The sequence below is a fragment of the Stegodyphus dumicola genome, chromosome X2 (genome assembly GCF_044657685.1).
Source record: "Stegodyphus dumicola isolate Sdum_Otavi_A_Nest chromosome X2, ASM4465768v1".
NCBI classification, from domain to species: domain Eukaryota; kingdom Metazoa; phylum Arthropoda; class Arachnida; order Araneae; family Eresidae; genus Stegodyphus; species Stegodyphus dumicola.
This window is the reverse complement of record NC_140781.1, coordinates 149,245,771-149,267,618: the sequence shown is the minus strand read 5'-3', so window position 1 is coordinate 149,267,618 and position 21,848 is coordinate 149,245,771. Positions and strand designations below refer to the sequence as shown.

Sequence of the window (21,848 nt, the reverse complement as noted above, 5' to 3'; positions counted from 1 at the left end):
ACATGATCGTTATAAAAATGCACGCTTAGTAGCGTTCTTAGTCAAAACTGGAAGAAGCAAACAAAAACATCTCACGGGGTTTGCCTTAATTAATTAACTCTAACCTACCCTAGCCTTATTAATTTATGCATTTTAGTTGGGGCAATAGCGTTGAAATGATTGCAGGAAAATTTTGATGCCATCAATTATAATAAAAATTCTAGTAACAATGAAGTATCTTTGTATGGTATTCTCGCCCTCCTTACAGTGTGCCTACGTGGTGTAATTGGAAAGCACATTCAGCTAGTAACAATAAGTCCCGGAGCTCGGATCCCGGCGAAGGCATTGCACATTTTTCAAAACTTCTGCTTCCAAATACAAAAATCTACTAGAATCTACAGTGGTGCTCGAACTAAAATGTGGTGGACGATAATTCGTCTTTTTGAGATTTGAGTCCCCGCCTCCCTATTTGCCAGTTAAGTGAGAGGGAAAGGAAGAATGTAAGATATTTTCTTCCTCTTTACATTAGTTAAGTCTCAGTCATGTGAATGGAAAGCACGTCCGGCTTGAAATCGTAATTTCGAGTCTCAACGAGGGCACTGCACGTTTTTCATCTTTCCTGCTTCGACAAATCTAATGATTCATTCTACATTCTGAGCTCAAGATTTTGCCTACGATAAGCATTTAATATTTTCCCTCATCTTAATAATTGGCAAAATTCAAACTTTCTCCAGAACTGTCTTTAAATGCTAATTCATTTAGTCAGACGAACGAGGAATCTATATTTTTCAGGGAAACTATATTGTGCAGAATGCTGTCTTGAAATACACGAAGCCTTTTCTAAGCCGTGGCGCTTGAAATCAGTGACATACGTTGAATTTTCCAGCTTTGAGAAACTTTTCACACTGATGTAGAATTTTTATATCTGTGTATTCAATTCTAGCATTTTATAATGACGTTTCTGAGTCTTTAAACCTATCTTAAAATTGTACGAAATTCTTACACTAACCCATGTACATTTTAGTCGTATAAATTCGTGGTATAACTTTCGTAGTATGTTTCGTGGTGTATATCGTAGTGCAAGTCCAGCTAGACTGGAAGAGTCATGGCTTGAGTCCCAGCGAGGAGACAATTGGTATTTCCCGTTTCCTTTTCCGAAAACCTAATTACTTCTCTAAAGCGTCCGAATAAAAATGTAGTGGACGATAATTCGTTAACATTTTGATTCGGTTGATTGAACCTACTACTTCTCCTCAGTCTCTTTCTAAGTGAGGGAGAATATATAAGGAATTACTAGATTTCCCTGTGCTGCATGGTCTAATGATATATGTGATTAGCACATTTAGCTAGCATTGGAAGAACCGTAGCTTAAACCTCAGCAAGGGAGAAGTTAACTTTCTTTCTGGTTTCCTTCTCCGAAAAACCTAATGATTTGAGAGACCAAGAAAGAAGGATTCTTGAAAATAACTGTGTCTTGTCCAGGTGATAGAGACAGAATCTTCATTGCGTCGGGACAGATATACCGATCATTCCATCACAAGAGCACATGAAAGAAATGAGTTTACAACTTGAAATTTCTTTTATAATTTTAATGCAATTTTTAGAGACATTTGAAATGCCCATCTAATTTTATTTTAAACCCTTTGATAAGAATTTTGTATTCTTCGTGATTAAAGTTCAAAAATATATGATACAATTCTAACTCAAAATCCAAAATACAGCACAAATTTTTAAAGATTATGCACAATCTGCCCGCAAATGTTATTTCCTATTTCAGCAATTTATTATTCTTAAGGGCTTTAGCTTATTGCCACAATCTATAGGCCATACGAAAGAACTCTAAAGGCCTGTTTCCACTACTGCGTACGAACCCGTTGCGTCAATTGAAGACATGCCTACGGCATCCGTACAATCGTTCCGTAGATTATTTTCATTTTCCGCGGCTAGGTGTCGTTGTAATATTTTGGGCCAAACAACCAGTTCGTGAGTTCTGAATTTTTCCCGCTTAAGCGATCATTGTTTGTTTTGGATTTGATATGGATCCTGACGTAAAACGCTGAAAAGTTTTGTTTATTAAATTCCATGTTATTGGAAATTTTTATTTCTGCTTATGAACTGCGAAAATAAAGTACGCTAGCAATTTTTAGATAAGTAAGGTTAGATAAGTAAGGTTATGAATGTTATGAACATCACTAATTGCATAGAAGCTGAAGTAAATTTCAAAATTTTCTTTACGTTTCTAGAAGCCTTAAATATTAATGAAATAATATATATATTATTAAAACTAAAATGTACTGTTACTGAAAAAATAAACAAATAAATAAATAAAATAAAAAAGTTAAACGAATTAAAAAATAGTTGGTAGTTTAAAAATATAGGGCAACTGTAAAGAAAGATTCACAATATTTACACAAAATTTGTTATGTCTGTATACCTCTGACTGCCATGTGAGATCGTATATTTTTAAAATATGCCCAAATTTGGGGAGAAAGCAGGTAATATATAAATTTTAGCATTAATTTCTTCATGGTCACAGTTGGATAATTTATTAGAAATCTCGTTTCTTTTAAAATGCACTATGGGCAGTTATATTTTATGCATAATCCATAAAATATTATTTTTAATTTAAAAATTTTTTATTTTACACATTAGGTAAAAAAATGGAAATATTTAATTAACTAATTCCTGCTCTTCTGCTGAAGAGGACTGAATTTAAAAGCAATTATTATAGTTATTTTTGTTAAAAAATGTTTAGGGCATTAATACTGTCTCATGTTAATCGGTAATGAAAGCCGTAAACATCCCAAAGTCTGATCACATGTATGTACATTCACATAAAAGTAAAACGAAAAAATATATATGTACACGGTATGCTTTAAATTCGTATTATATAATTTTCAAAATTCTTTACGGGGAAAACTTAAATAAATAAGAGCATAAATAAAACATTATGTTTAATGTATATAATAATAGAAATAAATTATAAAACACGAATATAGATCAAATTGGAACAAAAAGCTAAGAAAGTTGCAGACAGGGTGGAAAAGGCGTATGATATTCGAACTGATGACCCCAAAAAACGTAACTTATTACCGTCAGCGTTACCACTGAGCTAGCGTCACACGGGAACAGCATGCATATTTTGGCTTATATACATCATCAAGTAAATCAATTCTTAAAACTAAATTTTTTGGTCCTATTTCAGTGTGCTATTGTCTAAAAAATTGATCAGAGTTTGTTCTTCAGCTTCTAGTACATTTCTTACAAAAAACATTATCTTTTAAAGTGGCGTTCCGATTGAAGTTAAATGGGCTGCAAAAATATATTTCATGTGTTAGCCAAAAAGGTATATTTATAAATAGAGAAATATAAATTTAAAATACTTTTTAATGCAGTGGAATATTTAAAAGGTTATCAAATTTAATTTATAATTAACGTTTTTAGTTTTTACCTGTTTCAAAAGAAAAAATAACAAATCTTTTAATGCATATCTGATTTGCAATAGCAGTTTGATATAGTCAGACAGGAAATACACTGAAGTGACAAAAGTCATGGGATAGCAATATGCAAATATACAAATGGCAGTAGTATCGCGTAGAAAATGTATAAATGCGAAGTGCTTTGGCAGGGCTTTCATTTGTGTTCAAGTTATTCATGTGAAGAGGCTTTGACGTGATTATGGCCGCACAACGAGAATTAACAGAGTTTGAACGCGGAATGGTAGTTTGAGCTAGACGCATGGGTCATTCCATTTCGGATATCGTTAGGGAATTCAACATTTCGAGATCCACAGTGTCAAGAGTGTGACAAGAGTATCTAATTTCAGGCATAACATCCCACCATGGACAGCGCAGTGGCCGACCACCTGCACTTAACGACCGAGACCAGCGACGTCTGCGTAGAGTTGTCAATGTTCACAGACAAGCAACACTGCGTCAAATAACCGCAGAAATCAATGTGGGACGTACGAGGGACGTGTCCGAGTACGTCCTTTTGATAAGTTATAGGTTACAAACCTTTTGGTAGGTTATTCCGTGGTATTTATATACCCTGACCAACTTAATTGAGTTGAAAGAGAAACCCGTCAATGCAAAATTAACCTAATCGCTATAATTAATCAATTCTTCTTTACTACCTAATTTTAATTAATTTTGGAAATGTTTAAAAAATCATGTCACCTCATTCAAAATAAATCTCTGTCTAATAATCAATAATTTTAAATGTAATTAATTGTAATTTTTTTATGTTGTATTTCCTAGTAATTTCAAAGGCTCAGAGTATAATTGAAAAAAGATGCAGAAAACTAAAATTCGAAGTTTAGCATTTTACTACTGCTTCTAATTTTATATTGTAAAACACGGAATATTAAAAAATACCTAATATTTTATATATTTTAAATACTATAGGAGGATTTGGAGGCCTGGGGCACATGCCTCGTTTGCCCATGCGGAAATTTGGTCCTACTCACAATTTTAAAAAACATTTAAAATTTTTGTTTCAATAACAATGTAAAGAATCGATGATAATTTTTAAATATGTTAGCATTTTGTTGTCAATTCGAAGACTAGATAAAAGTTTACATGGAAATCACAAATGCTTGCACGAGCGATCGAAGGTATTCATCATTCTTTAATAAATATACGTTAACAGACGCATATTACCAAAATCTAAATTTATGTATTCCAGTAATTCAAGATTTTGTGAAGTAAATTAATAATTAAAGCCACTGTCCCAAGTTTTTCAAAAAATAATAAAGAAGAGATGATTTCGAGCGGAAATCCCTTAAGAAATTAGACAAATTGCCGTTACCCATCTAACAATGAACGAACATTTCTTTGTGAGGAAATGTTGCTTTCCGATTTGTGCGGAAATGTCGTGTGCGAATGTACGAGTATCACTAAATCTCAAATTCCAGCCACTGAAGGGGGACGACAAAGAGGGATTTAATGATTTCATGGATTTCTCTGTTTATAACAAGAATACATGTCCCCTTTCCTTTCAATTTCTTCTGCGAAAACACTTCTCATGAGATAAATATAGTCCTGGAGTACTTATAGCTATAAATAACGAAAACTATTATCTTCATTTCTTTAGTTTTTGATTTTCGTTGGCAGATTGCAACGGAAGCTTAAGAGGTTACTTAATTAATGCGAAACAACTTGATGGCTGTCTGCGTATGGGAAGGGACGCTTTTATGGAGGACTTTGTAAAGGAAACTGGCTTGCATAGATTGTACACTCATGAAGCCAACCCGTTTGCCGGGATACGAACCCAGGTCTAATTACCATAGTTCTGTGAATTTACAACTCTGGAACTAGCTTATAGATAAATGTATTTAAATAATCGCTGTATTAAAGTCTCATATTTTTTTTCCCGTAAAAATTTCTCGTAATTCTTATATTTTCTATTAAACAGAATTCCTGGAAAATTAGAAATCAGTGTTCCTAACACACAGTTTAGTCTATTAATATTTCGGTATGAAGATGAGAATTTCTAACTTGTAGAATTTATAGTCGCAAAATATTGTTATTTTTAATAGGATTTCAGCAATTTCATTTTAATATAAAGCGTATTATTTTTAGCTGAACTTAGTAGACTGTAACGTGTAATTTCTGTCACTGGTTCTAGTTACATTATTCAAGCCTTTAGCGATTTCAGAAAAATCCCAGACCATAAACTTAACAATAAAACTTTAAGTCTCTAGCATATGATTAGCTTAATTTAAGATTTTTAAACAGTTAACTAAAATTGCATATTTGATATTATCTGAACTAAGAATGGGCAATTTTATTCACTTCGAAAACAGGTAAAATTATCCTCTTCTTAGATAAAATTAGAAAATATATCAGTTGAAGAACCTCTTTTTTGCATTTTTTTTCAACTGGGTGGCATATCTTGTTTCCTTCTTCACCCTCTGAGGGGAAAAAACCATAAAAGCAGCTTATAACTACATGCTCAACTAGAAATAGTGTACAAATTGAAAGAACTCTATCCTTGTTTAACGTTCTTTTTAGGTGGGGGGGGGCACTGTAAAATTGCCAGAGCAGAAAATCGAATCGAATTTCCATAACTCGACTCAGATACTAAATTTTTGTTGATGTATATCCATCCTGTTCCACCTTATTAATTTCCTTAAAGGAGTTCCATAAGGAATGGGAAGTTACACCTCATGAAATTTTAACAAGGAAACAAGTTATACTCTAACGATGCGACAAGAATGTTTCTTCATAAGCTAAATAATACTTATTTAATCAGTAAAAAGTATTGCGTATCCCTTTTATCTTCACTTAACTGTACAAAAGAAAATGCAATAGTTACACTCACGCAAATATAAAAAAATGAAAATTATGCTTTTTCTCAGTTATATCTCAAAACTCACCACCCATTAAAGTCATTCTTTACGCATTTACGACCTGTGCCTCCAAAGTAATTCTTCATAAGTTTATTGAACTTTCTACACATTAACAATAAACTGTGTACTTACCACCAGCATGGAAACATATTCAAGTCCCCGTATTCCAAGCTTAATTAAAGAAATGGGATCTTTAAACTTAACCTTCCTGCTCCGCCCGCCAGCTGGGCATGGTCAGTGCCAGAACAAGAACCAAATACTCTAGGTGGCAGGTAACATTTCTTCTTTGGTTGAAGAGAAGTGAGTTTGAGGAAAACGACAACGAGAACTCAAGTTGTTTCTATCAAATCGTGCACCCACGTTCTTTCCGAACCAAGGATACCTGCTCTTATTTTCTTTAAAAGGGGCCGGGTATAAATCCAACATAAATAACTACCGATAGAAAATTCAAATATATGTAAAATTTTATACCAACTAGCATTCACTACGTGGTTATTCATTAAATTAAAATGACGCCTTGCGGGCCGTAAGAATTGTAACAAGCATGATAATGTTCTACTTTAAAAATATGCGTAATGCTATCAGCCGGTATTGTACATGTAGACAACTGAAATTAATGATATTAATAACGATGATTATGTTCAGTTTGTAATTTCGTTTTTGTGAAATTATTTAAAATCTACACGTGTAATTTTTCATGTCCTTTTTTGTATATAATTGTTATTTCTCTCTCTCTCGTTTCCCCAATAAAATTTCCCACAGCGGTGACATTCAATTCCTCATGGCTCAACCTAGAATGAATTGTTATCTTGGCGGTGTACGGTCTGTAAGAACCTATGGTATGTTTTCCGGCAGATTCGTATACATATTGCAGCTTTCACATCTCTTAGTGTGCTAGTTATGACGAGCTTCCCTTTTCTGACAGTAACAGTAAATCAAGTCCATAAGTTCATGATATCGGACACGATTCAGAAACAACTTCTGACTGGAATAAATTCTTTTAGATCTCCAAAATTATTAGCGTATACTTTTTTTCTTTTCCAATTAGATAATTTTCTTAAAAAAGAATAGCTTCTTTCCACTCATTTAAAAAAAGAATGGGAGCGAAGATCATTCACTGGAATTACTTTCAGTAGAATCAAATCGCAATATTAGTTTATAGTAGAATTTTTAGCGATAATTAATAAAATCTGCACACAGTTATATTTTCCCTTGTAAATGTTACTTCTGGCATAATAATTTAGACACCTTTATAGACTTTTTTAACTGTCATTTATGTAAATGTATTTGATAAAAGAGCTTCCCCACGTAAATGCTAACGTTTTATTAGTTCTATCAATTATCTCATTGTTTTTCAAAAAATCTATTATTCACCAATTCATATTTTTTAATAAATTTAGAAAAGGCTCGTCCGATCAGATCACATTACCGTGAATTAATAAAATCAATTCATGTGGCATCAAATCAATCAATATTCATCGTTATCTTAAACTTGCTGCCAGCTCTGGCAACACACTGATAACACTAGGGAATAGCAATTTCGGTGTCTTAGGTCTGTCATTTGTTTTTGACTAATGTTTGGCCTCTGAATCTCAGTTTAATCTCAATAATCACAGTTTTTTGCCTATCATGTCAACTTTTTAAGCTACAGGATACCCCAGCTTTGTCTCAAAAGTCATACAAAACATGCATATAAAGGAAACTAAAAGGGGAACTTGTCAAATATACTGTTCGCAAAGAATAGTTTTACTCATACAAAGGCCCACCAGCGGCCGAGCGGTAAAGTCGCTGAACTCTGGTAGTTCGGTCCGAGGTTCGAATCCCGCGAACGGGCTGGCTTCTTGGGCGTTTTCGTGGTTTTCCCCGTGTGTAACGTGTATACAAGCCAGTTTTCCTAAGAAAGTCCTCCACGAAGGCATCCCTCTCCTTAGGCAGATAACCCTCGAGGCTTTGCCATAATCACACACACACATTTACTCATACAAAAGTTGCTGCACAGTTACATACTGCAAGTATGTATACTGCATATATACAGTTACTTCAAGTTAAATTTTTTTCATACAAATAGTAAAGTTGTTTTTACTAAACAATAAACAAAGGTAAAAAAGGTAATATTTAAGTAAAAAAGTATTAAGATAAATAACGTATTAAGGTAGTAAAGGTATTAAGGTAAAAAGTTTTGCTTATCGCTTTTTTTTGGAGTGCTTAATCTCTGGACATTATTGCTTGATGCTCGAACATACATCCCTTCTATCTTGGTACCGTGCCCCTTCAAATCTTGGTTGAACCGCTCACCCTGCACCAATCAGGTTTTTCAAGTAGTTCTCAAGATGGCTATATAAAAAATGCCGTTTGATTTTCCTGATGCAATCAAGCATTTGAAGCTCTCCAGAAGTTGCTGGACAATTTCGCTATAATTCTATGCTCGCGTTTTCCCAAGAAAGTCTTTGACAATATTTTTGAATGCCAATCAAGCATTCTTTTGAAGTTCTGTTATTGTTCCTATGAAATGTTTGAAAGGAAATGTTTGAAATGTTTGAATATGAAATGTTTGAAAGGAACTGCCGAGTATGTGGACCATCAAACACATCGGCCTTTATCTTTTCAAATCACAGGCTAGGAAATGCTGAAATGAGATATTTGAAACAGTTTCCTTCACTTGACAAAGCTTTAACAAACTTCTTCATTAGACCTAGTTTTATATGCAGAAGTGGAAATATAATGTTCTTTCTGTCGACAAGTGACTGACGTAGAATATTTGGCGGCCTGTTCGACTGCACGCAATGCTTCTCATGAGCGCTGCTGTCCCACATACACACAAAAAAACTGGGCTGGGTGTATCTGCATTGTTGGCCAAATAAAAAGCAGACCATTTTAAGATCAACAAAATTGATTCATTGGTCCATAACAAATCAGTGACTCTCTTTGTGTCTTCATACAAACAAACCAAATGGCCTAATGTGACTGCACCAAATAAATTCCCATTGTGGATTTGGACACACTTCAAGCTCAGCTTTGAGGTATCGAAGAACAGTTGCCGTTGAGCTATTGATGTACTATCGCTGTTGAATCGATGAACAATCGCCGTTATAGGCTGAAATTCCCAGCTCTTCTATTAACTATGTATGTTATAGAAATACACAAATCCGTCATCACTTCGAAAACATTGCAAAAACGCATTTTCTCTTGATCGAAAGTAGGGTATCTTAGCTCCTTTTTCAAGCACTTATTTTTTGTGCAGTCTTGATGCTAGCAGCTCTGATGCCTTTTGGATAGTCCCAAATCTCGTAACAAATCATTCAAATCATGCTGGTCAAATCCCTTAGGAACAGAATGATCTTCAATCTCAAAATCTTCGTCATGGGGTCAATTAGATGTTCATCAAAATCGTAGTTCTGTACCTCCAAATAAGGTAATTCCTTGAAAATTGGTACTGAGAGTTCAGCTGAGTGAGTCACTGGGAGTATAGCTTCCCCCTGATGCTAAGCTAGGATATTCTATTTTACATTTGTTTTCTTTGCTATTACGCCAAATAAATTTCCATTGTGGAGGAGGACAACCTTCGAACTCCATTTTAAGCTATCGATGAACAGTTGCTATTGAGTTGCGTTACAGGCTAAAATTTCCAAGCCTTCCATTAAACTATGTACATTATGGCAATAAACAAATCCATCACTACTCTGAAAGTATTGCTCAAACGTACGTTCTCTTGATCGCAAGTAGGATAGTCAATAAGAGAGCAGTAATACTTCATATGATCCCTACTAGATACCGGGAAGTACATTCTCATAAGGTGTAGAGAAAAAAACTTAATGTGGTAGAAGAAAACTAACCACAGTTTTGAAATCAGCATGCCTACTTAACTCTGAAACAGCTCAAGAATCAAATTTATCAGAAACTGTGTTACAAACTATTTCCTATTACAATAGCACCATTCCTATGGAAGAATAAAGTAATACATTCATGTTCCGCCCAAATGCGAGGTGGTTTCAAATTAACTCTTTACTGTGTCTGAGAGAAAATATTCTCTCCATTTTAAATCTTAATTAAGATCAAAGTTCAAAGCATAAAAAAATTTAGTTTAATTGTATTTTTAACTCCACGAGAACTAGAGCAAAAACACTGCATTTCAACTGCAATTATTTTAACAGCTCTAGAACAAATCCATTATTCAAATTGTGCTGTGCTCAGCTCACAGCACAATATTTTAATCAATTATTTTTCCGATTTTACACAATAATCCATTCTTTTTAATTGCTGCTTGAGTCGAGCTGACTTTGAAACAATTTGTTTCGTAGACAATTTAGTGTACTACTGTTTAGTACTTTTTGTAAAGAGACAATTTTAATCTCTTCCGCTTTGTTTCGAATTTCTTGATTTGACGACAACAAATAAAATTTTAATAAATTCAAAACTTAGGAGTTATTTAGTGGCATGTTGGAAGTTAGATCTGTTATGTGAACAGATATATTTACTTGAAAGAACATGTATCAACTACGCTGAAGAGCCAAAACATTATGATCTCGTACTCAATAATGCGTTGTGCGACCTTTGGCTTGCAAAACGGCTGCACCTCGCCTTGGCATGGATGCCACAAGTTCTTGGTAGATGACTGGAGACAGGTTGTACCAAATGTTTAAGCAGCGATCATTCAAATTCGAGTTATTCCCACATGGTGGTGTTTGAGCTCTGAGTTGCCGCTAAATGCCATCCCATATGTGCTCTATAGTGTCAAGATCCGGCGACTTAGGGAACCACGACATTAACTTATGCCCCTCGAACGACTCCAACATAATTCGAGCCTTGTGACGTGGGGCGTTGTCCCGCAAGAAGATTCCATTTCCAGTTATGAAGACAGACGTCACGTAAGGGTACCGCCACCATCAGAATTGCTTACCCTAACACGATATGATGAATGAGAAATCGGGATTTATCCGACCAAAAAAGGCAACTGTCTTCCACTTATTTATCGTTCAGTCTCGATATTCCAGAGACACGAGTGGGACGTCTACTGTACAGTCCCATATCCGACAGTATCCGTTGAACTGTGTGTTCCGAAAAACTTGCACTTGGGTCTGCATTGTATTGGGCTATCAGCTGAGCCTCTATCTGCTGCTGAATTTGCTCTTCGCCAAGCGGGACAGTCTCCGAAGGTCTTTTTCTTTAATGACGCTTGAACGCCCAACACCTTGGCGTCTACTGCTGATTTTACCGTCATTTATCTACTTTGCATAAATACTAATAACAGCAGATCATGAATAAGCTGCCAGTCGTGCAGTTTCGGAGATACTTATTCCTAGTCTTCTGGCCATTACAATATGACTTCTATCAAATTCGCTTAGATCAGCGGCGTTTCCAATCACTCGCAAAGATAAGTGCAAGAATGATTCCTTACCTTCTCCAGTAGTGCGGTTGGCATTTGGATTTAATTTTCTGGTGGTGCCTTCTGTCTATGTATGTGCTTTATATTGTATTGTCCCTTTCCTTTTCCTTATTTTTCGTTATTAACCCTCCATTTTCTTGAGTTAATTAATATTATTTCTTCTTTCTATCCTTTTGTGCCGTATTAGAGGCAGTTCTAATATATATATTTATGTGTATTTTATAGCTTTATACATTTTAATATATTGAAGGTTTAGCGTTTTTTACTGATTTGTAAAGGACTGCCTGTATCTTATGATTTTATTTAGTTTTGTTTATTAGTTTTTTAGTTACTCGAGCTTGGAGTTTTGGTATCTTGGGACCTGGCTTGTTGTTTGGGGCGCTCAGGGTCGTGGGCTGCCCTCGTTTGTGGTCGGAGCGGGGTGGGGCCCTATGGTCATAAAAGACTGTCCTTCGGACAGTCAGGTGTACCGGGTTCCTCCTACATGTTAGTGCCTTCAACAGCAGTAGTTAAGTAATATTCCCAATAATCACGTGCCCTTCACGTCGTCCAGACAATTCATTAAAAAATGTGTTGAGTGTCATAATGTTTTGGCTTGTCAATGTAAATAAGAAGGGTCGGTGTCCTTAAAAAGGTCAAACTTAATTATACATAATTTTTCCCCTAGTTCGGCGATCCTCAAACTGGAAACATCGTGGAACTATATCGCTTCAGAAGACATGATACTTCAAAAACAATGAAAACGTCCATACAGCCAGCTGTGACAGCAAAAATAAAAGCATGTCTCGTAAATCTGCACCTACAGGACTCATCTTTGCCTCCACTTCTCTTAACATAACCGCAGAAATAAGATAATGGCCTGCCTGGTACATAGCAGCAGAAATTTTGAAGAAATTTTATAAATGGAAATGTTTCCAGGTTGAGTTTTTTTTTGGGGGGGAAGGAAAATTTAGTTGTTTTTCAACTACCAGGAATCATTAAATTGCCTAAAATCAATTTGTTTTAAATTGTGGTGTGAAATAATTTCCTTTTGGTAACAAAAATGTCCTTTTTCGACCCTATTGACATGACACCATACTGCAGGAATACTGAGCCTGAAAAGTAAATGCAAAAGCTCTTATTCTGAATTCCAAAGATTATTCATAAGAGTTAATTTGTCAGAGACCTGATGCAACTTATTGCATGTTTAATGAGAAAGGATGTATTACTGCATAAACAGGGTTTTCCAGAATAAGACTTTTCGGAATTCCTAACAATTTTCTTTCTAAACAAAATGCATTCTGTATCGGATTTCGAGTTAGACGGTCTTCAGATCTCCATAATAATTTAAATGGATCTATATCTGTAAACCGAGCTCAATAAATAGTTTGATTCAATATTTAAAGGACGGGGAAAATTATGATAATTCGCCCGGGCTCCTATTCTTAAAAAATAAAGAAGTATTATTAGAGTTTTCTGTACTTATACATATATGTGCAGAAAAGATATTGATACCTTTATAAATGATCAAACTTTTCGGTGACGATAAAGCCTCCTCTATAGCCTGTTCATTCAGTAAATGAAGGCGATATGAAGTTATGCTAGTCTTGAGGCTGATGACACTGAGACAAGTAGCGATTCAGACAAAAACAACATCTATTTTTTCTCCTTCAAATCGAAACAATTGTTTAGGCATGCTTTTGAAAAAAAAATAGTTTTTGAATGAGTTGAGGATAGAACATCCTATATTAAGCATGCAACTCATTCTCTAGAACACATCCATCTATCTCCGCTGAAGCAAAAAAATAATTTTCAACATTCGTGTTATTCATTACAAAACTGAGAATCAGTCTTTGAGATAAAACTGGTACTTTGAGATTATTAAGGCTTATTTCAATAAAATACAAAACTTTGCTTTGCAGGAAATTTTAGGGAAAAAGGACCTTCTCTTTTTAAAGGTATTTAATTAAATTATCATTTCACAGTTTTATTTTAAACTGGAAAAAAGAAACTATAAATTTCTATAAAAGGATAATGCTTCTAAACTTTTACATTTCTCGAAATGTCTGAAACATGTTTAATTTCTAAGAATATTTCCGGAAAATCTCTTGAGGGAAAAAGTTTGATAAACGGAAAAGCTTTAGACGTTACAGAATACCTTTAGACGTTACACAGAAACTACAGTCAGCTGTTAATGGTGCTTTATGAAAATATAAACAATGTGAAGTAATGGCTGGGCACGAAATATCTTAATTAAGTCTCGTAAAGGCTTAATAATTTACTTACATATAAACAGTCATCGTTCCTAAATTTATACAATTCCCAGAATTCTGGGAAATGTTTCGGGAAACAATAAAAAAGCACATCTGGAAAACCTTTGTCCAAACTTATGGGTTACCCTGTCACAATGAAACTATTCAACTAATAGAACTGGAAAAATAATAGGTATTAAAATTTGAAAGAAAAGTTATGATTTGTATAGTTATATAGATTATGGCAAAGTACACGAGGGCTATCTGCGTAAAGTGGGAAGAAATCGTAAACGACTTTTTAAAAGAAACTTTAAAAAGAGAGTTCTTATTCTCAGTTCAAAAAGAGAAACTCGGTTCATATTCGTGTTAAAAATAAGAAAAACCTCGAATACGCCTATATACTCGGCCCGTTCGCCGGCATTCGAGCGCAGGGGTCCAATTACCAGTGTTTAGCAGTTTTACCGCTCGGTCGCTGGTGGTTAGATATAAGCAGTTTGTTAATAACCTATGATCCAAGCATGATTTCAACAAATTGCATGCTTGAGTATTAAGAAATTACTGTTTATTGAAAACTTGCAATGTTATATCTTCAGCTGATATATACGCTTCGTAGAGAGCACTGCTCAGCGAAAAACAGCTTTGGTTTTGTGATCTGAAAAATCCTAAATTGATAAATTTCACTGAAGTTTTGTAAGCCAAGTACACATAATATAATTTGCTACCAAAACAATTTTAGATATTTCTATCTAGCAACACACCGTTAAGGATTAAATCATTAGAACATACAGTCTTAGTAACCTTCAGTTATAGAGATATTACAATTTCTGAAACAGAAATTTTTGAAAATTTCGTTTTGTCTTTGCTGGGAATCGAAATTGAATTTCAAATCTGCTGCACGATATGCTATCAGATCATAACAGCTCGCGTAATAAATGCTTTAATTCTTTAATTCCACCACCACCTCAAAGGCAGCTGTCATAAGCAACATTTTTGAGTGGTCGATTTATGAGCTGCTGGCCACTCCTTTCCAGTATTGAACCGTACTTATATTTTGGGAAACTGACTACTACACTACAAAAGCACATGGGAAGATTGTTTTTCAATTCTTTCACGGTTACCATATTGTTAATAAATTCAGCGCATTCAATATTTATTCAAATTTTCGTTTCACTGTGCGTTAGTATCTACTATATTCATTTTCATTGGGAATATTTTATTTCATACAAATTGCATGTCTAGAACGTAATATAAATTTTCCCTCAGCTACAAAATAGTAAACTAGATTAAAATTGAAAAATAAATTATACCTGTTTACAGGGATTTGGGGACTGTTCATCCATGAAAGTGAGCCATTAAAGTTTGTTTCTTATTTCTTGGTAAATTCATTCATTAATTACAAAACATATTTTAAGTGCAGTGATTAGTGACGCTGACTGCCGTACTAAAGGGCCCAGTTTCAAATCCCGGAGAAGGCATGGATGTTTTTAAATGCATAGTGTCTGTGCAGCATGGGCACACTCTGAATATGCTGTAAACCTTAAGTCTTCTTAAGAGGTTGGTGGTAGAGGAAGAGCTGTGGGAGACTCTCGGACCCGTCCCCTTCCCAGGGCTACTCTCCTTCAAAATTGGGGCGGAACTGAGCAAAGTCGTACCGTTACCTGTATGTGCTCAAAGCTCTTGCCAACGACAGGAGCAGTCTTGCACTCCTTGCCACGACGAATTTCGTGGTCTTGTTCTGGTGTTACTTTCAGACAAGTCGCAACAACAATCTTTGCGTTATTATATGTTTCACTTGGCAGAACATTACTTTTATTTGGATATCACTAAATTATTTAAACAATAATTGCTCAGAAATATTATAGTAGCAAGGTAAATAAGTAGGATTATGGCGCTTAAAAATAAGTTAGCAATGAGACTTCAAGAATAAACAACTTTAAGTAATTAAAGCAAAGAATAAATATAGATGATGCGTAATACTTCATAAATAAAGAGTAAGAAAAATGATCTTCATTACTAAAACTAAAAAAGTCCGAACTTGATAAAAAGAAAAGCTCTAAATGACGTTGTAATGCATCTTAAGAAACTTGGTGAACTTGATCTGGAGCATGTTGTGCAGGTTTCAGTCCCCATCTGGGAAAGCAACTTAATATTGTTCAAAGAGCAAGAAAAATGGATTTTGTTTCGTAGATGAAAGAAATATTACGACATATTAACTCAACTACTGTTCTCACGTGAAAAGAGGCGTTTCGAGAGCAATTAATACTGTGTTTGAGATGGCTGAGCGATTTTTTTTAGAAAAAAGTGAATGATATGTTTTTGCTAAACATCATTCCTAAAGCTATGGACCTTGATTACCAATTAGACAGATGAAGATCCTTGGTAATTCTTAAGGCAACCCAAACTAAATATCATCACAAATTATTTTGTGTTTAAAGAAAAGAATTCTTCTCTGAGATTAAAAGTTGCTAGATTACTTTTCTTTATTGCTGTTTGTAAACTCTTAAAATAATGCTTGAAAGACAAACATTCCACCTCGAGCTTTCCGTTTGAATGAGGTCATATGCCGAGACAACGAAAAACTATAGGTTTTTATAAGAAATTTAATTTAATTTTACTTCAGTGGCAACAATGCTGTTAATTATTTTCAACAATTTAAAAGACAATTAATTTCATTTTTATTTAATTGCAATTAAATTGTTAACTATTGTTTTAAAATTGTAGTTTTCCCCCTTCCACGATTTAGATTTTCTGATATCGTTTTTAGCTAAATTTTAACAACTTTGAATAGCTTTATCTACAGATTATTATCTTTAATCTACAGATATGTTTTTTATGTAAGTGATCGTAAGTAAGCATGTCAATCAGCAATAAGTGTAGGAAAACTTGAGAGTCATAACACATACCCCACGATACTTCGATTTGTTATGCCAGAAATAAAAATTTCTGGAAAATTAGCAACTGATGCTGCAGTAATTGTACGATCTCTTCTAGGAGAATGTAAACCGAAATGTGAGGTCCAAGAAAATCCTGATGATGATGCTGATGGTGCAGAAATACCTCAATAAAAATATGCAAAATTTCCTCGACATATGAACCCCTAACGTTCTATCCGCTCAACTAATGAAAATGAAATTTCAGATATCCTTATTTCAAGGTATGTGCTCGATCGAGACTGTGAAGATTTAAAACAATAGAACTCTTAGGTTTTTACTGAATGGTTACGCTTACAGTTAAAAAAAGTAGAATTTTAACATTCTTTTTTCCCTGTGCAAGTTGATCAAAATGTTCAGCGCATTAAAAATCCATAGATGGAGTAGGAACGATACGCGTATGACAAAAACTGCTCGCCTAAGACATTCGAAAAGAGCATTATAAAGAACCAGTGACAAAAGAAGAGAGGAAGGAAAAAAACTTTTATTGGAATTACAAGTTTTCAACTTGTTTCAAGATAGAGTCATCTCCAGTAACTTTACATTTTCATGGCCATCGCGATCCCCCGACCTCATTCTGATGGATTTCTGGTTCTAGAGTAATCTGAAATCAAAGGTGTACACATCAAATCCACGAGATTTGTCATTACTGAAAAAATGCTGTAAAACGTTAAGTTATACAGATTCCTCCTTGTTGTCAACAATCTCTCGCCTGCAGTCTTAGCGTCTGCGAAGGTGGGCGTGTTGAAAACTTGTAATACCAATAAAACTTTTTTTCCTTCTCCCTCTCTTGTGTTGTCATTGGTCTTTTAAAATGTTCTTTGCAAATGTCTTATCCTGGCAGTTCTCGTCGTACGTGTATCGTTTCAATTCCATTTATGGTTTTTGAAAGCGCTGATCAATTTGCGAAGGGAAAAAAGTGGGCCATTAAAATATTTCGGAATTTTTTTTCATTGTAACCGGAACCATAAGAGCTCTATTGCATTAAATCATCACAATCTCGAGAGCATTCTTTCAAATAACAGTATCTGAAATTTCTGAAATTCTAAAGTATCTGAAATGGTTGAGCAGATAGACAGCTAGAGGCTCATTTATAAGGGAAATTTTTATGATCACCCTGTATATGTATATATGAAATAAAATTCATTGGTTCGAAATTTCTTCCATATCACTGAATTATTTTTCAGCAGCATATTGCGCGGTAATAATGTTTTAAAATAAAAATGTGTGGTACCATATATACATATATACATATTGTAGAACTATTCACTAATAATTATGGTTGGAGTGGCGGGGAAGGTGATAGCAGATAGCTGAAAGTTGCTGCATTGTATATAACTGGAAATGGCGGACATACTGGTGGCGTCTTACTACACGTAATTTTTGAAGAATCACAAGTCAGTCGATAAAGCGAACATAACTATATTAGTTGTTTTTATTACTTCTTTATTCTTGCATTATTTATTCTTGCATGTTATAACCATTATTTATCAAACATTAAATTTTACATTAAAACATGAAATATAAATAAATTATTTTGGGATTTTCATCGAGATGGTTTTAACATGAAAACTGCATAATGAAATTCCTAATTGTGTAAAGGTTATTATGGAGACTATTGGTATTAACAGAGGTGAAGCTAAACAGACTTTAAGCTCGATGAAAAGTATTTCCACAATAAGATCTTCTTTGACTCATAATAAATTTTAGATTTAAAGACAATGTTAAATAGGGAAACCTTTAGCAGAATGTAAAAACGTTTTAAAAAATCTCTGCTTGGTTCTTAAAACCTTTCAAATGATCAACTGAGGTGAGAGAAGAAAATAGCGAGTGGCAACTTCTGGCACAAATTGTGCATATCATGAAATTTATTTGCTATTGTAATTTCCATGATATTTCTTATTTCATTATTTTCATGAACAGTTATTTGTTTTCTGTTTGTGTAAAAATTAAAACATTTAATTATAATTTGGTATTCTGACTTTATAGAACAAAGTGTGTGCTCTTTGTTAATATTTTAATAGCTCACTACTAGATATTTTAATCAAAATTTTATTTAGGCTGATAAATTACGATTTAATATATATTGTCAAAACATCAGATTATGTTGCATAATATGAATATTTTTTTAAATAAATTCTGTAAATTTTAAGTTTTTAATATTATATTTTAAAATATTTTTTGCACATGGATCATATGCATAATCACAAAATGTAACCTGAAGTTGAAAATTTCAGCTTTTTATGTTCTATATACAAATAAGTTGTTTTTATCAATTTAACATTTTATCAGTAATTTCTTAACACATTAAATATAGCATTGGTCCCTAGGAACCAACCTTAAACCAAGCAAACTAGACTTGTTGTTTAACATGTTAGATATTGGGAAAACATAACATTAGCGTAAACCATTGCAAAACAATAAATGAATGTTAATTTATGTTATTAAATGTACACTTATAGTCAGATACCATCCATTTGTCTTAAAGCCATTTTTGACTTTTACACAACAATGGTATAATAAACTGAATGATGTTAATTTATTAAACCTGCTTGTGGAATAACAATTACAAACAGAGTCCTTTTTGTACAGTTATTCTGCTACTAGGAACAATTATCCCAAATGAAAAAAAAATGCAGTTTCCAAATCAGTTTCGATATGAAGAAAAAACGATGATACATCATATAATGATAACTTCATCCGAAGATTCTGGAGCAGACTAAAGTAAGAAACTTTCTATAAAATGGTCACAAAATTTTCACACCGAGAAAAATTATTACCATCTTCCATAATTAGTATTCATCAGCAATCAAGTGGATAATACTAAGGAGCACTGATAGTTTGAACGGTGGTGGGGAGGCTAGCTGCATGGGATATTTCTCATGTGTCGCATGAACAGAAGTCATATTCTTTTAAATATACTTCATGAAAGTTTCCTACCCTCAGAAGATACTGTTTTTATGCTTTGCAATTATGAATTAAGCAAAAAAAAGATCAAGTGCATAAAATTATGAAAACTCACCACAATTTCACAATCAGAAATGATAGCAAATTATAGAAACATAGGCAGCAAATGTGTAGGCTACAGTATACAATTTGTTGCTTCTTACAAAATAAAAACTAGAGGCATCCATTGTAGTAGCTGTCGTTGGAATATTTTATTTATACAGAAAAAAAAATGCATGGTATTTCATGAAAACTCATACAAAATTTCTGCTAGGATGATATCTGAAATAATAAGCAAATGAAATTAAAATTGCAGATTAAAAACTATATGATTTTCTAATATATAATTACAAACTCTGGAGACTAGTTAGGGTGATAAATCACGGCATATTATTCAGAAAAGTCCTGACAATAAAAGAAAATAATGTACATAGCAACATATGCAGTGTAATATAGACTGTAAAATACTCCATAGTTTCGTCATGAATAAAAATTACTTGATTGTGCAAATGTTGCAAGACTTTAAAAATTACATCTTTATTTTTACATAACACAATAAAATGAAATAGAATTATTTAGATGGAGAATAATGCATAAACAAGTTTCATGTTAATTTCTCAATTATTATTTTTTTTGGGGGGGAGTTACTAGCTTACCTGATTATGGGTCACTGGATTATTTTATGAGTTATTCCACATCAGCATTTTAATAGATAGATTCTCTAAATAATCATTGTACTTTCTATATTTCAGTAGGAGCTTTTATTATTACAGTTTTATCTACGGAAAAATACATAAAAGAAAGATTTTTAAAAGTTTTAAAAGTAGCTTAAATAAAAAAAGACGTATTCTTAAAATATTTTTCTTTATTGAATTTTACGATGTTTACAGTACATGAAAGAAGAAGAACCTAGATATCACCAAGCATTTTCAAATACACAAACAGCCAAAAAATTTCACAATACAGTAATTTTTATCACTTATTATTTTAACCCTTTATTTAAAAGTGTATCAAAAAGTTATTCGGTATCGAGTTAGCAAATGAAGCAGAATATAAAGTTGTATTTGTTTTCGAAATTGAGATTTACATACTTCACTTATCGCCCCTACAGTAAATTAAATATTAAATCATATCAGCGTACCACAAAATAGCCAAAACAAATGAACTACTTCTACCCAAGAAGTACGAACAAGTTACCATAAAATTAACAAGTGTGTTCTTGTATACCAGTTTTGCACAAAAATTGCATTTGGCGATCAAAAAAATGATGTCAAAAGTTCCTGGCGCAACGGTCCTCTCTGATTGGTTGAATTTCTCCAGTTTCCGGTGGGTTTCAGCCGCCCGTTTTATATACCGAGTATTCTAAAATAGACTGACGGCTTTCAAAACTTTATAACAGGAAAACGGTTAAGATTAAAAAAAAAATATTTTTTGCAGCAAACTTATGTGACAGGGCATAAATGTTTCATTCCAGAATTCCTGGTTTTAATTCAAAAATTTTCTTACAGTTTGCGCTGCAGATAGTAAACTCTTTAATCAAACAAAAATAACTGAAAACCACATCGCAATTTTTTGAAATTTTTTAATGAACGAAAATTTTATTAAAATATTTTCGAAATATTTACCATCAACCACAATCACATGTAATCGGAGGACGAAATTAGCAGAAATTTTCTGTAAAGTGGCCTATGGAATGGCTGCACATGCGTCACTGATTATTTCTTCAAGTTTCTCAAGGTGATTTTTCCGGTACACTGCATCCTTCAAGTGACCCCAAAAGACGAAATCGTATGGATTCAAGTCTGGAATACGGTGGCCACTTTGTTCCCTTTCCTGTGAAGAACGGGTAATTTAAAGCAATTATACGGTTATCAAAATATTCCTCTAAGAAACTGAAAACTGCACCAGCCGGGTGAGACCTCGCACCATCTTATATGAACCAGGACGTCCTGGATGGTTCGACAAAGCAGCTTCAATTTGTATTGATAAACGAAGCAAAATCTGAAGATATCTTTCTAAAGTCACTG

The 21,848-nt window shown here is 33.7% G+C and overlaps 1 protein-coding gene across 1 annotated transcript in view; it reads right to left on the bottom strand.

The window, feature by feature from the left end:
* LOC118184567 (uncharacterized) overlaps nt 1-6,559 on the bottom strand; it is a 761,893-nt gene extending 755,334 nt beyond the window's left edge. The window contains exon 1 of the mRNA XM_085809993.1: nt 6,464-6,559. Within this exon, the coding sequence (XP_085666119.1) occupies nt 6,464-6,480 (17 nt within the window). The 5' untranslated portion in view covers nt 6,481-6,559. The remainder of the gene's footprint in view (nt 1-6,463) is intronic.
* Between the last annotated feature and the right edge of the window lie 15,289 nt (nt 6,560-21,848).